The sequence below is a fragment of the Pimephales promelas genome, chromosome 18, assembly GCF_988280905.1.
Source record: "Pimephales promelas chromosome 18, fPimPro1.hap1.1, whole genome shotgun sequence".
Lineage (NCBI taxonomy): Eukaryota > Metazoa > Chordata > Actinopteri > Cypriniformes > Leuciscidae > Pimephales > Pimephales promelas.
In genome coordinates, this window is record NC_142786.1 from 16,102,769 (window position 1) to 16,118,441 (window position 15,673).

General features: G+C 41.5%; 2 protein-coding genes across 3 annotated transcripts in view; both read right to left on the minus strand.

Moving 5' to 3' along the window:
* psmd3 (proteasome 26S subunit, non-ATPase 3) overlaps positions 1 to 1,293 on the minus strand; it is a 39,858-nt gene extending 38,565 nt beyond the window's left edge. Inside the window, exon 1 of the mRNA XM_039654218.2 lies at positions 1,034 to 1,293. Coding sequence (XP_039510152.1) covers positions 1,034 to 1,160 — 127 coding nt within the window. The 5' untranslated portion in view covers positions 1,161 to 1,293. The remainder of the gene's footprint in view (positions 1 to 1,033) is intronic.
* A 6,065-nt stretch (positions 1,294 to 7,358) lies between these two features.
* On the minus strand, positions 7,359 to 9,013 carry LOC148970967 (uncharacterized). Of its 2 annotated transcripts, none has more exons than XM_089122914.1 (4): positions 8,623 to 9,013; positions 7,968 to 8,042; positions 7,759 to 7,832; positions 7,359 to 7,677 (listed from the first exon to the last, which is right to left on the minus strand). In XM_089122914.1, the coding sequence occupies exons 2-4, from the start codon at positions 7,987 to 7,989 to the stop codon at positions 7,381 to 7,383; spliced, it is 393 nt and encodes a 130-aa protein (XP_088979040.1). In that variant the 5' UTR covers positions 7,990 to 8,042; positions 8,623 to 9,013; the 3' UTR covers positions 7,359 to 7,380. The 2 variants fall into 2 exon arrangements, with proteins under 2 accessions (XP_088979040.1, XP_088979042.1); XM_089122916.1 differs by having other exon boundaries at positions 8,449 to 9,013.
* Positions 9,014 to 15,673: the final 6,660 nt, after the last annotated feature.

Below are 15,673 nucleotides of genomic sequence, written 5' to 3' on the forward strand. Positions count from 1 at the left end.
ATTAAGATATTTAATTTGCTGGTGGTGGTCCAAGTGACTACAGTGGCTCAATCTTAAGTTTATCAAGCAACGAGAGTACATTTTGTGTGCACAAAACAAACGAAAATAACGACTTTATTCAACTATTAATTTCCTTCTATGTGGGCCTCGAGATAGTTCCGTAGTGTAACAGCGTAGCGCTTATGGGTTGTACACGCAGGCTCACTATTGACCAAAGCTGGTCATGTGTGTGATGACATACAACACAGAGGCCCACAGAGAAGGAAAATAATAGTCACTAATAGAAAGGCTATTAAAACTGTCCGTTTATGTTCTCTCTTCAAAATAATTGAATAATGTAAAGGTCTTGCATGTTTTTGAGTGTAAATTTTATTTATTTCTTTTATTATTATTTATTTATTTTCTCTTTATTGTTTGTTTTCCTTTTCTTTATTCCCATGGCTTTATATTGTTTGTTGTATTGTTCTATATATGTTGTTTAATGCATAATAAAAAAAGAAAAAAAATAATAGTTGAATAATGCCGTTATTTTTGTATATATATACAAAAAAAGAACTAAATTATTAATAGCTTTATAACAACAAAAATGAACCATCACTGAACTCACTTTAGCTGGACTGTGACGCTATTCTCTTCTGGATCTGCTGTACAGCTGATAGAAACAAAGATGACTTCACTGACTGAGACTAACCTAGCATTTTTATTTTAATATGCGAGTGAACATTGTTTTAGCTCTGATTTTATGCTCTTGTCAACACACAGCTTTGCTTTATTGCTGGCAACGTTAACAAACTAGTGATCAGATTTAATAGACGCTTTAAGTCGTAATAAATAACTACAGCAATAGCGACAGATTACAGAAGAAGCTGAGTTGTTTTGACAGCCCATCATATTTCTCATGGGGTCACTGATCAATGAGGTTAGTGTTATTATGCTTATGGCATAAAGCGAGATCGGTTATGTAATGATAAGTCATGTTCAGACCGTCCAGGGTTTTTGTTATGGTTATGATTATAATAAGTAATGTTCAGACCGTCCAGGGTGAGCTGGTCTTGTTCGCGGGGCGCGCGCTGCTCGTGCTCGTCTTCCTTCATCTCCACATCTTCCACATCTTTCTCCGCGCGCACTTTCTCGCGTTTCTTCGCCGTCGCTTCTTTCATGTTGAGACTCAGATTCTGGAGTTCGGTCTCGTTATGCGATAATCAGGCACGTAAATAAATAGCTCGCTTGAATCCACACCGCACACCGTAATACGGAAGATGACTGGCAATTCTCACGGGTTGCAGTGCATTATGGGTCGTTTGTGTTCTTTCTCGTTGGTATTTCTGTGTGGATCTGATGGTGAGAGGAAAGTGCTGCCCTCTGCTGACAGTCACACTACATAAATGATAAACAGCAATACAACAAAACTAGTCTTACTGAACTGTGTCTGCACATTAAATGGATTTACTTCCTTAATGCATGTTACTGGTTTTATAGTGAACAATTAATTGATGCATGTAGCCTAACTCTTTTTTCTCAACACAAAATATTTCCTTTTTTCTTTTTCGTTTTTTTTCTTTTGCCACTCAGTCAGGCTGAGGGGGGTTGTTTTTTTTCTTTCAGTATTTGTTTTGTTATACAATAGTGCAAACCAGAGCCATATATTGAGAGAGTTCTGACACTGCCATAGACCGCCATTGTAACTTTTTATTATTATTATTATTGAACAATAATATTAACAACCATAATTGGCCTGATACAACATATGAACTGTCTTCTTAGACAACAGACAAGCACCTTCACATAGGAAGTAGAAAATACAAATACAGTAAAATAAAAATAAATAAATTAACAAAAAAAAATAGGGGCTTTCAGAAAGATTCACATCCTCTATCAAAGTAGATAAGATTAAGGCATTCTTTTTCTTCATCAATTTTAGCGATAGAAAGTAATGACACAATTCTTTATGAAAAACATAAAAGTTTGGTAGTGTTTTCAGGAATCTATTCTTGGGTAAAAAAAAAAAATTCCCAAGAATAATAAGTGTGTTTACTGCCAAGTCAAGTGTTTCATCCTTCATAAAAATACCAAAAATTATATTTTCCTTTGTTAATACAGGTAAATCTTTAAATTTAGGAAATAACCAGTAATGCATATCCTCCCAGAAGGTATAAGCAAATTTACACCGCCATTGTAAAGGCCAATTTATACTTCTGCGTCGCGTGCGCGCAGTAGGCACGGCGTAGCTTACACACAGACGCGTACCAGGAATGCGGAAGTAACGTGTGTCGTGGACCCGCCCATAAGTTCAAACCACTGATAGTTCCAGCATTGAACCCATAAGGCCAATTTATACTTCTGCGTCGAGGGTACGCCGTAGTGCACGGCGTTGGCTACGCACGTAGGCGACGCCGTTGTGAGCATTTATACTTCTGCGGTCAGGTCTTGGTTGCTCTGCAGTAATGCTCCGAAACGCTAGTTGGCGGCGGAGGGTTTTAATGTTCCACTGTGTTTAGATTCCTCACGGCTAGGTTACTACAAGCAATATCGACTGAAAGAGAGCTGATCATGTTGGAGTTGGAGCTTATTGAGGTGGAAAAACAGTTTACTTTAGTGAAATTACTAAAACTGAAAGGCAGAAACGTGAGAAGATGTCGGAGGAGATGGTACGTGTGGAAATCATAGACAGTGGTGCAGATACCTCTGTGCAGATACCACTTGATGGCTATCCCGAGACCCATACACACAGACGTCTTCACCTGCGTATGAAGCCACCACTTCCAGAGAACAATGAGACCCACTGCCGAGCCAACTATCACCAAAGTAAAGAAGAAAAAATGCACAACGCAGAGTAAAGACTTACGGAACCTTCAGTCATCCATAAACATTATCAAGATGTAGTAACCACCAGGACATCGCACAAAGTGAAGACTCCACAATCCTCGTTTTTGCTGGAAACCTTGCAGGCCACAGCCGAAGATGGCGGCATTGACTCTCTTGTGCACAAGCATGATGGTTAAACAGTCTTGATCTTTCAGAAAAAAATTACACCAGATGTAACTGAAATTTAATTTTTCCGTAAGAGCTTCACAGACCCTAACTCTTTCCCCGCCAGCGTTTTAAAAAAAAGTTGCCAGCCACCGCCAGGGTTTTTGACGATTTTCGCTAAATTTGAATGCCCCGCTGAATATTTTCTTCCATGAATATATGAAGATGATATATATAAAAATAAAGATCTGAGCCTCTGCTTTTAGGCAAAAAAAACGTTTTTATTTTATCTTCATCTGTTCTTTTTTTATTGCCTCTTGAACAAAGGTAGGTTTTGTCAAAAACACAACATTTTGGACAAAAAAACTGAGAAAAAGGTATTTTTATCAAACAAGTGCATTTAAAAGCAGAATACATTCAGATGTTGTTTCCTTCATATATAAAACTTTCCAAAATAAATTAAAAACATAAAATAAATGTAAAATATATCAAATTTCCCAGGATGTAAGGGAAATGTAACTTTTGCAATAAAACTTCTGCCTCTGCCTCTCTGTGTTCTACCTGTGAATAATGAATAATTGGAATTACAATAAACAGGCCTAGACACACACACACACAAATACATATTACAATGTGGTAAATGTGCACAAAGAGAGAAATAATTTGACAATTACACCTTCATATTTAGACAGCCACACATAAATGCCTGCACACACACATACATATTATAGTGTCATAATATTATACGATCTATCTGCGGCACGTCCATGGCTAGAACTTTCTGTGACAACATGTGCATCTCTCTCACTGACTACTTCGTCCCGATCAGATTCAGAATTATCAAATAAAGAGTGATCGGACTCCGAATCCATTAACCTCCAGTACTTCAGTCATATACCTCTGCATTGTCTGTCTGATACATTCTCACTACTCCACTGTTTGAGACGATTGCAATCTGTTTCTAGTTGCGCACTCATTCAGGACATGCGCGCGGGTCTTCCTTACCGTATACCACCTAAAACACGGATACCCGGAAAATTCCGTGTTTGGCGCAGATGCGTTTTTTCATTAAACCCGGAAAATTCCGTGTTTGGCGGGGAAAGAGCTAATTGCATGTTTGTTTTCTGTGTCAGCATGTAATTACAGAAAAAGCAAACACAGAACATAAGTATGTGCCTGTAACTAGCACAGGTTACATGAATGAACTTTCTTAAGTGTTTAAATTTGTACATAATGTGAGAGTTATTAATACTCTCAAAAGGGGGGACTGAAGGAATACAAATGTATTAAATGTTTCATTAAGGTTTAACAGTATTTTCAACTGTAAAATGTATACAGTGTTTACCATTTTGAGGCCAATAAGATTAAGCCTAGCATTCCAGGTGTCACACATTAGCTTTTGTCTTTATGCACTTCCTGGCCATTAAGTTCAAGATTCAGCTTTGCTTTTGTAATGGTAAAAGTGTGACCACGCTGGTCAGACTGATTAGATTAGCATCTCTGGTAATCTGCTGAATCATTTACATTTGCTTTGTTTCAGTTTCTCCCCCCTCAATGTAAACTCCTCCCCTCTAAATGTATAAATTGTAAGGGAATATTTTCCCTTAGTCAGACTTACTTTGAGATGACTACAGTGACGCAATAAAGAACTTCTGCGTGAAAGATACCTTAAGAGTCTCCTGGTCTGTTGCGTGGAAGAAGAAAAACTTCACTACACAATGAAATGAAAAAAAAACGGTTTATTTTCAGTTTAATTCTTTATTTACTTTCTTTATAAGAGTATTATAATTATCAGAACGAGGGTGCAAATGTTAAAAATAGCGCTATAGTGGGAGGGGGAACTACACTCCTGAAATTATGTATAATCTGACCAATCAAAGCCCTTGCTGTCTGCGTCGCCTCCACGCGTAGTTACAAATTTTTGGAGGTGCACGTCGAGCTACGCCGGAGGGGTCGGAGAGGGGTTCGTGTCGACGGATAGGGATCTGCGGGGGTACGGCGTCGATTCGACGCAGAAGCATAAAACAGGCTATAGACATAATACATAGACGCCCTATTGGCCGCTGGAGCGTACGTCAACGGCGCCGCCATATTGGGGAGATCAACTTTCCCATACCTCTCATACCGGGAATTGAGAAAAATGCCTGTTTTGTGCGCTGCTTGGGGCTGTAAAAATCGCCACACAACTGAAAACAGCTTTCGAGGAAGTACCTTTTACAAGCAAGACTGAACGTTTGTTTTTGGTTGTATTTGGTCATGATTTAATTAGTAAGTAACGTTTAGAGATTAAATACTACTGTTATTGTGTCACGCAATGTAGTTTTAATAGTTTTTCAGTCGACAATGTAGTTGTTTAAAGCTCAAATATGTGGTTTGTTTATAAAGATAGGGCCTATTTAAAAATTTGATCTGAAGTTTTCGGAGTTGCTGCGCCCCCGCCCAGCGCTCGTCTCCCCCGCCTGGAACAGCCGTACCACGGCCAGTGCTTCTGACGGTTGCCGCTGGCTCGGATGTCTCTAGTCTAGAGGTTAAACATGAGATATAATTCGTATAATTTGTGTTTATCTTTGGTCTCATTAATCTATTAATGGTTCCCTGGTAAATAGTTTTGGCTGAAGGCAAAGTAAAGTTTCATAACTTTATATTTAGGCTATTTTAACAGTATGTTTGACTGAAGCTATTTCTGTTATAATGGCTAGCCTATTACTGATCAATAAAACTGAAATTTAGCACAAAGAGCTAAATATTAAATATATTTTTTGTGTGTGTTTATTCTGTAGTTGAAATGTCTTATTCTATTGCTATTATTATAGAATTATTAATAAACTATTATCAATATTTTTACATGTATTCATTACCATTTTATTTGCTGTAAACTATTTGTTTATTTTATTGACTAAACTATTTACTAGTACTTTTCACTTTATGTTATAATTACTATTTGCATTGCACTGCATGCCCAGTTGTACCACAACATATGTATTATCATAAATGATCCATCAGTTAACAATGTTATTGCTAAAATCTGGTCAATCACATAAAATGCTTTTTCCACAATGAGCAAACTTAAATATCTCAGTATGGGGATCTTCACCATTCTTATCCAAGAATGTTTTTATCCAGAAAAACGCAGCTCACCCGTTTACTTACATTTAATTACAATGCAGTCTTGACCTCCGCAAAATGGCGGACCCGTTGACGTATCGCAGCAACGTTCCGCGGGCGTCTATGTATATATTATGGCTGCGTCCAAAACCGCATACTCAATGAGTAGGTACTTAATTTCAATAAGTACTTACTCAACGAGCGCTAAAAGAGTAGGTACTTTATAGCCAAATCTCGTTGAGTATGAATGAGAACCGGACATCTGCCATGTTGACGTTATCATGTGACCTACTACGACGCGTTATCATCATATCACAAGCGCAAAGAAATGAACAGCGACACGTTTAATTCTTCTATCTATAAATATCTTGACATTGATGAAACTTTCTCATTTTGTTGTGGTATTGTTGAAGAAACAGCTGATATTTTTTTTATAAGAAACCCCCAAATCGTCACCTCTTGAATATATGTTGTTAATTTCTTTATTTTATACCCAAAACGTTTCTCCTTTAAGTTTTCCTCCTTTTCTTGATGAATTTACCTCGTTTCATCCCTCAGACCTATAACAACAAAACAACAACATTTTTCATGTATTATGAAGAACTATTTAAAGATATTTAGCCTTGTTATTGTTCCTTTTTCCTGTATTATGATGTAAACAAACCAATGATCTTTATGTTTTCTGTTTTGTCATTATGACTATTATGGTATCTTTCCATGATCTTGTATGTAATACGTTTATAAGTTTAAATTATGAGTGACAGGTGTACTAACACTTCATAACATCAGTGACTCGACAGCACAACCTAGAACAGTTTTCCTCTGCGTTTGTAATGTCTGCACAAAGGAGACGGGCAGCTGCTCGAAGATCTCTTTTGGAGAAAACTGTTGATTTTATACTCGAAAAATGTAAGTATCACTCCTTAAAAATTAATATTACCTCAGAATGAATTGCATTGTTAGCCCACCCCAAAACTTAAACAAAATAATAATATTAAATGCTGACCAATACTTAATTATATAACTTTTTTATATACTAAAAATATAATTTAATATAACAAGCAAAATGTAATTTGTTTTGTCATATGACAGTTATGCATGAATACATTTATATTCATAAATGCAGTGAAACATCTCAATTATCAGTCAATCGATGAATTAATGGATACATTAATTAAATAATTCAATTTTATATACTGACAACAATAATAAAAATGAATAAATGAGTAAAAGAACAAATAAAAGTAACCATCACAATAAACAAATGCATTATACAAGTCAACAACACATGAAACAAAGCTTTATTCAAACTACAAGCATGTATTTACAGGGCTGAACACCACATCCTAATGCCGTCTCAACACAGCGGTTCCCATTCTGCGGCTTTATTCTGATGAATTCACCAGAGGGGACTGTGCCTTCGTCCCGGAGCTTGTTGCTGCGCTGCGCTTCACAATCTGAGGCAATAAGGGCAGGTGGAGAGATAGAGGGTCTTGTAAGGGCAGGTGGAGAGATGGAGGGACTCATCCATGGCACCACTTCCAGGATGCAGCTAGGCTCCTCATCCTCAGTGCTCACACCAGTCTGCAGACATTTCAGATCCTACAAAAATGCACAAACATTATACAAAAGCAGTAATTTTAACACAATGTCATTTGATTTATGTATTAAAAATAACCTTACTTTATATTTGAGTAAAATCCCTAAAACAAATGCTGCCATCATCTTTCCTTGCAGGTCTTGCTCCACCACAAAAGCTATGCAGCAAATGCACAGAAATCAAGAATCAGAAAAGTGTTGTAATTTCTCTACTTGAAATTTGTACAATAATTCAAATAAACTACAATTTAAGATTGAATAGATTTTGTTATCCATTTCTGTAGTATACTCACTCAGAGCCTTTGATGACAGCATTCAGCATCATGAGCCTCTCTCCAGCAGATAAACACACGCGTGTTCTTCTGTCCCTGTAACATACAGACAAGATTCACATTACGAGTTCAACACTGAATTTACATGCTGAGGTTGATGTGTTAACTCACTTTTAATCCAACTTAAATGTTCCTCAATATATCAACACTAATAAGGGACAAATTAAATATAACATATTTAGTTACTTTATAGATTTGTTTATTTACCTTATTTACAGTAGGCCTACATTTGTGTAATGTAAGTAGTGTTGACAACAGTGAATTATCCTTCATATTAATAGCACACATAACGTTACATCACTCAGATGTATTTTTCATGTTGGGATGTGCTCATCTGCAATACTTAAACAATATTTTCATTTCAGATGTAAATAGACATTTTAAATAAGCGTATTTAAGATGTAACGTTATATGGTTATGTAAATCCATTTTAGAAACTTACGTGTAGCGTACTTACTGGAGCTCCCCAGTTTAACTAACTAATAAAACATGTGTTTACAGCAAAATCACAACTATACTATACTGTCTAAGTCCTTTAGACCTTCAACAGTTAAAACGTTTACTCTATAGTAGTTTAACACATACGATTTAAACACAAGAAACCGTGTTTACTCACATTTGAAAACCCCTGCTGATCTCCGATGTTGATAATTACGTATGCTCTCCCGTGGCCTTCTGGGATAGAAGAGTATCCATCGGATGAACACTCAAAAATCGGGGCGAAAGCAGGAGATCATCCGGGAACTTCTCGCCTACTCTTTTATGAGTACTGAGGTTTCGGACATACTACTCCTTTCAAATACTGTTTCCCCCTACTATATAGTACGAAAGTAGGAATATTCGGACGTACTATAAGTATACGTATGCCCGAATCTCGCGATAATTAGTACGTCACTCTGGTAATTCTCGCCTACTCTTTTATGGATACTAAGGATTTGGACATACTTATTCGCTCGCCTACTGCTTTTTCCATACTATATAGTAGGGAAGTATGCGGTTTCGGACGCAGCCTATGTCTATGGTATGGGACGCGTCTGTGCATATGCTACGCCGTCCCTACTGCGCGCACCCTACGCAGAAGTATAAATTGGCCTATAGACAGTAAAATTGAATTTGAACCCCATGCATTTTCGGTGCTTCCGATGTCCTCTCGCTGGTAAATTAATGAAATTACTGTATTTTTTACTTTTACACACATTAGCCGACCTCTCGTGAATCTAGTCTGTAGTTATATGTTATGTAGCCAGGTTTAGTAAATGTTTATTGGAAGATAATAGGTTAATTGCAGTGATAGCTTACGTTATTGCTAAAAAAAAAACATTCAAAATACCAACAAACATCAAGATACAAATCTTAGATGATTACAAAACAGTCCAAATAGCAGCACAAAAAAATACATGAACACCACAAATCTAAAAAAATAAAAATAAAATTAGATAAATAAATAAATAAAATTAGAACATTAGTAATTTTCTAATAATTACTAATTATGTAGTAATGGCTTCACTACATCTGAATAATTATTTTATGTTATCTAAATCTTCCGTCAGCAGGGTGACCCACACACACCATCAGCAGGGTGACCCACACACACACACATCAGCAGGGTGTCCCACACACATAATCAGCAGGGTGACCCACACACATCATCAGCAGGGTGACCCACACACACACACACATCAGCCGGGTGACCCACACACATAATCAGCAGGGTGACCAACACACATCAGCAGTGTGACCCACACACACAAACATCAGCAGGGTGACCCACACACATCATCAGCAGGGTGCCCCACACACACACATCATCAGAGTGACCCACACACATCAGCAGGGTAACCCACACACATCAGCAGCAGGGTGACCCACAAACATCATCAGCAGGGTGACCCACACACACATCAGCAGGGTTACCCACACATCATCAGAATGGTGACCCACACACACATCACCAGGGTGACCCACACACACATCAGCAGGGTGACCCACACACACACACACACACACATCAGCAGGGTGACACACACACATCAGCAGCAGGGTGACCCACACACACATCAGCAGGGTGACCCACACATCATCAGAATGGTGACCCACACACACACACACATCACCAGGGTGACCCACACACACATCAGCAGGGTGACCCACACATCATCAGAATGGTGAACCACACACACACATCAGCAGGGTGACACACAGACACACACATCAGCAGGGTGACCCACACACACACATCAGCAGGGTGACCCACACACATCATCAGCAGGGTGACTCACACCGACACACACATCATCAGGGTGACCAACACACATCATCATCAGGGTGACCAACACACATCATCATCAGGGTGACCCACACACATCATCAGGGTGACCCACACACATCAGCAGGGCGACCCACACACATCAGCAGAGTGACCCACACACACATCAGCAGGGTGACCCACACACATCATCAGCAGGGTGACCCACACACATCATCAGCAGGGTGACCCACACACACACACATAATCAGCAGGGTGACCAACACACATCATCAGGGTGACCCACACACATCATCAGCAGGGTGACCCACACACATCATCAATCAATCAATCAATCAATTTTTTATTTATATAGCGCTTTACAACAACCATGCGTTGATCAAAGCGCTGGACAGAGAAAAAGAAACAACAGGAACATTAAACACAATACAAAAAAAAAACAAAAAAACACTTCTATAAAATCATTTTGCTAATCAGCTGTCAGTCCAGTGTCAAAAGCTGATCTAAAAAGATGGTGCTTCAACCTGGCCTTGAACAAGGGCAGCTCCATGATGGCGCGTAGTTCCAGAGGCAGCGCATTCCATAGTTTCGGCCCCGCTACTGCAAATGCACGTTCACCCCACTTTTTGCACCTGGATCCTCGGACCACCAGCAGATGTTGTTCAGCGGAGCGCAGGGCTCGGCTGGGCTTATAAAGGGTCAGCATATTACACAGATAAGCAGGTGCAAGGCCATGGATAGAGCAAAAAACAAAGAGTAGGATCTTAAACTGAATTCTGAACTGGACTGGAAGCCAGTGGAGAGAGAGCAGGACAGGAGTGATGTGGTCATATTTACGGGTGTTGGTAAGAAACCTTGCCGCGGCGTTCTGGACAAGCTGTAAACGGTGCAGTGAGGCCTGGTTTAACCCGATATAGAGGGCATTGCAGTAATCCAAGCGTGAACTAATAAAAGCGTGGATTGTTTTCTCGAGGTCACTGCGGCTAAGGAATGGTTTAACTTTGGCCAGTCGCCGGAGCTGGAAGAAGCTTGTCCTGATCACAGAGTCTATCTGTTTATCGAGCTTCAGACTACTGTCCAAAAACACCCCAAGATTCCTGACTACAAAGCTGAGGTGGGTGGTCAGGGGTGCCAGATCAGGAGCTGCCTTTGTTGGGCTAGAGGCATCGAATAAGATAAATTCAGTCTTTGAATCATTTAGACAGAGCAAATTTTGTGATAGCCAATGTTTAACATCATCCAGACATGTCTGAATGGACTGTATGTCTGGGGAGTTCTGGGCAACTGGCAGATAGATTTGTACGTCGTCTGCATATAGATGGAAAGAGACATCATGCCGGGATATCACAGAACCTTAGGGGAGCATGTACAAGGAAAATAACACCGGGCCAAGGATAGAACCCTGTGGCACACCAGAGGAAAATGGTGCTAGAGAAGACGAGAGATCATTGATCATCACAGAGTAAGTTCTATCGGCAAGATATGACTTGAACCACTGCAGCACGAGTCCTTGAAGACCCACCTGCTGGGCCAGACGGGTCAGGAGGATAGAATGGTCCACCGTATCAAATGCAGCGGTAAGGTCCAGCATTATCAACAGCACAGGTTTTTTAGCGTCCAAGGATAACAAGATGTCATTCTGCACCTTCAACAGCGCAGATTCTGTGCTGTGACGTGCCCTGAAACCAGATTGAAATTGTTCAAAAATATGGTTTTGATCCAAGAACGATTGAAGTTGTATGAAGACGAGCTTTTCCAGAACTTTCGAGAGAAAAGGCAGATGGGACACAGGTCTGAAATTTGAAAGAACTGATGGATCAAGATTAGGTTTTTTGATTAATGGCCTGACCACAGCCTGCTTAAAAACAGTTGGGACAGACCCTAAGCTAAGGCTGGCATTGAAAAATGAGAGAAGACATGGTCCAACTGTATCAAAAACCTGTTTAAGCATTTTAGATGGAATAATGTCCAGGGAACAGTTGGTAGCTCTCAGCTTCTGGACAACATTTAAGAGCTGAGAGAGTGACACTGGCTCAAACACATCAAAAACAGCAGGAGGTGAAGGCAGTGATAGGTAGGCATATGAACCAACAACTATACTGCTGTTTACACTCTGTCTAACTGAGGCCACTTTATCAATAAAGTACTGGAGAAACTCCTCACAGGTTGATTTAGATACATTTTCAAACACGTTAACAGATGGATTAGTAACAGACTGGATTGTATTAAACAAAACTTGGGGCCGATTGAAGCTATTTGAAATAACATTTGAGAGGTATTTACATTTGGCTTCTTTAACAGCAATTTGATAATCAGAAAGACAGACTCTCAAAATACCCAGGGATACCTGCAGCTTGTCCTTTTTCCACCTCCTTTCAGCCTGTCTACAGCGCCTTCTCAGGGCGCGTGTGGTGTCATTTAACCAGCAGTCTGGTTTGGGTTTGGTAGACCTCAGCTTTAAGGGTGCAACTGAGTCCAAAATCTCTGAACAGGTGGAATAGAAAGAAGAGATGAACTCCTCAGTGCTGGGCGGTTGACTTTCGCAAAGGGTATGAAAATCCGAATTTTTGAAGGCAGTAGCAAATTCATCAGCTGTAGTAGAAGTGATAATACGGCGACTACAGATTGGGGTAAGATATTTTGCAGGGGTTGAGGGGGGCGTGAAGTCAAATATAATGGAAAAATGGTCTGAAATGCAAGTATCCAGAATTTCTATGTTTAATATTGGAACACCATGTGAAATTATGAGGTCTAACGTGTGGCCATGTTTGTGTGTGGGAACATTTACTGACTGAATTAAATCAAAAGAGGTTAGCAGGTTTTGAAAATCTTTAACTAATTGACTGGATGGACAACAGACATGAATATTTAAATCCCCACAAATAAGGAAATTATCATATTTTGGCATTACATCAGCAAGAAAATCAGTAAATTCAGCAATAAAATCCTTATTATATTTAGGAGGACGATATAAGACAGCACACAGTATAGGGGGTGTAAATTGCATCAGGAATAACTGCAGTTCAAAGCTACTGTAGTTCTTACATGCGATGGAGCGACAGTTTATGTCCTTCTTATTGTACACTGTTGCAAGCCCCCCTCCACGGCTTGTCGGTCTCGGTGTATTTAAGAACGAATAGTCAGGGGGGAGGAGCTCAGAAAAAGCGCTGTTATCACCTGGTTTGATCCAGGTCTCCGTCAGAAAAAAGACATCCAATTCACGAGTGGAGATAAAGTCATTCAGAACGAACGTCTTATTTGCGATCGAGCGAGCGTTCAACAGAGCTGCACGCACCGATCTGTTGTTTCCAGTCTGGCGGTGAGCTGCACAGTTCAGAGGAAGATTCTCTTTCGCGTTGCGCTGCCGATGGATCCGCGCAGGCCGGCGACAATGAGGAGGCGGACACCAGGTGTTTGGGAGAGCCGGTGAGAGCCATCGGTAGCTGTACTGTAGAAGGCGATGTAGATCAAACCCTCCATAACTCCCGGATATGTTCTTGAAGCCGCCAGAGACACCCATGCCGACGGAGCAAGATGCCAGGTATTTTTTTATTTTTACACGAACACCACCTCTCTTCCCTCGTCTCCTGCGTCTCTTGTTGCAAGTTGACGGGCAAGTAGGACGCCACAGATAGACAGGCACTGAGGCTAGGAATGGCGGTAGATTTGAATCTCCGGTAAATTCAGGCAAGTTGGTGGTCACGTTACTGCGTATCTGTAGCAGCGACAGACGATCGTACACGAATATCGATGACACATTGCGGATGAAAACAGAGATTAGCACAATGATCACCAGAAAACACAACAGAAAAGGACGGCGAGCCAAACACAAACACAACGGCGCCATCTTGGTGACCCACAGGGTGACCCACACACATCATCAGCAGGGTGACCCACACACACATCATCAGCAGGGTGACCCACACACATCATCAGCAGGGTGACCCACACACATCATCAGCAGGGTGCCCCACACACACATCATCAGAGTGACCCACACACATCAGCAGGGTAACCCACACACATCATCAGCAGGGTGACCCACACACATCATCAGCAGGGTGACCCACACATCATCAGAATGGTGACCCCCACACACACACACACACATCAGCAGGGTGACCCACACACACACATCAGCAGGGTGACCCACACACACACATCAGCAGGGTGACCCACACACACACATCAGCAGGGTGACCCACACACACACATCAGCAGGGTGACACACACACACATCAGCAGGGTGACACACACACACATCAGCAGGGTGACACACACACACATCAGCAGGGTGACACACACACACATCAGCAGGGTGACACACACACACATCAGCAGGGTGACACACACACACATCAGCAGGGTGACACACACACACATCAGCAGGGTGACACACACACACATCAGCAGGGTGACCCACACACACACACATCAGCAGGGTGACCCACACGCACATCATTAGCAGGGTTACTCACACCCACACATCATCAGAGTGACCCACACACATCAGCAGGGTAACCCACACACATCATCAGCAGGGTGACCCACACATCATCAGAATGGTGACCCACACACACACAAACATCAGCAGGGTGACCCACACACACACACACACACATCAGCAGGGTGACCCACACACACATCAGCAGGGTGACCCACACACACCAGCAGGGTGACCCACACACATCAGCAGAGTGACCCACACACATCATCAGCAGGGTGACCCACACACACATCATCAGCAGGGTGACCCACACACACATCATCAGCAGGGTGACCCACACACATCATCAGCAGGGTGACCCACACACATCATCAGCAGGGTGACCCACACACACACCATCAGCAGGGTGACCCACACACAATCAGCAGGGTGACCCACACACATCATCAGGGCAACCCACACACATCAGCAGCAGGGTGACCCACACACATCAGCAGGGTGACCCACACACACACATCAGCAGGGTGACCCACACATCATCAGAATGGTGACCCACACACACACATCACCAGGGTGACCCACACATCATCAGAATGGTGACCCACACACACACACACATCAGCAGGGTGACACACAGACACGCACATCAGCAGGGTGACCCACACACACACATCAGCAGGGTGACCCACAAACACATCAGCAGGGTGACCCACACATCATCAGAATGGTGACCCACACACACATCACCAGGGTGACCCACACACACATCAGCAGGGTGACCCACACACACACACATCAGCAGGGTGACCCACACACACACACACATCAGCAGGGTGACCCACACACACATCAGCAGGGTGACCCACACGCACATCATCAGCAGGGTTACTCACCCACACACACATCATCAGGGTGACCCACACACATCATCTGCAGGGTGATCCACACACATAA

Bases quoted from the DNA above. Each gene is read 5' to 3' on its own strand.
- LOC148970967 (XM_089122914.1), bottom strand. From the start codon at position 7,989: ATGCTGTCATCAAAGGCTCTGA. The intron at 7,833-7,967 runs GTGAGTATACTA...TTTGCTGCATAG, and splicing joins GCTGTCATCAAAGGCTCTGA to CTTTTGTGGTGGAGCAAGAC. The intron at 7,678-7,758 runs GTAAGGTTATTT...GCATTTTTGTAG, and splicing joins GGATTTTACTCAAATATAAA to GATCTGAAATGTCTGCAGAC.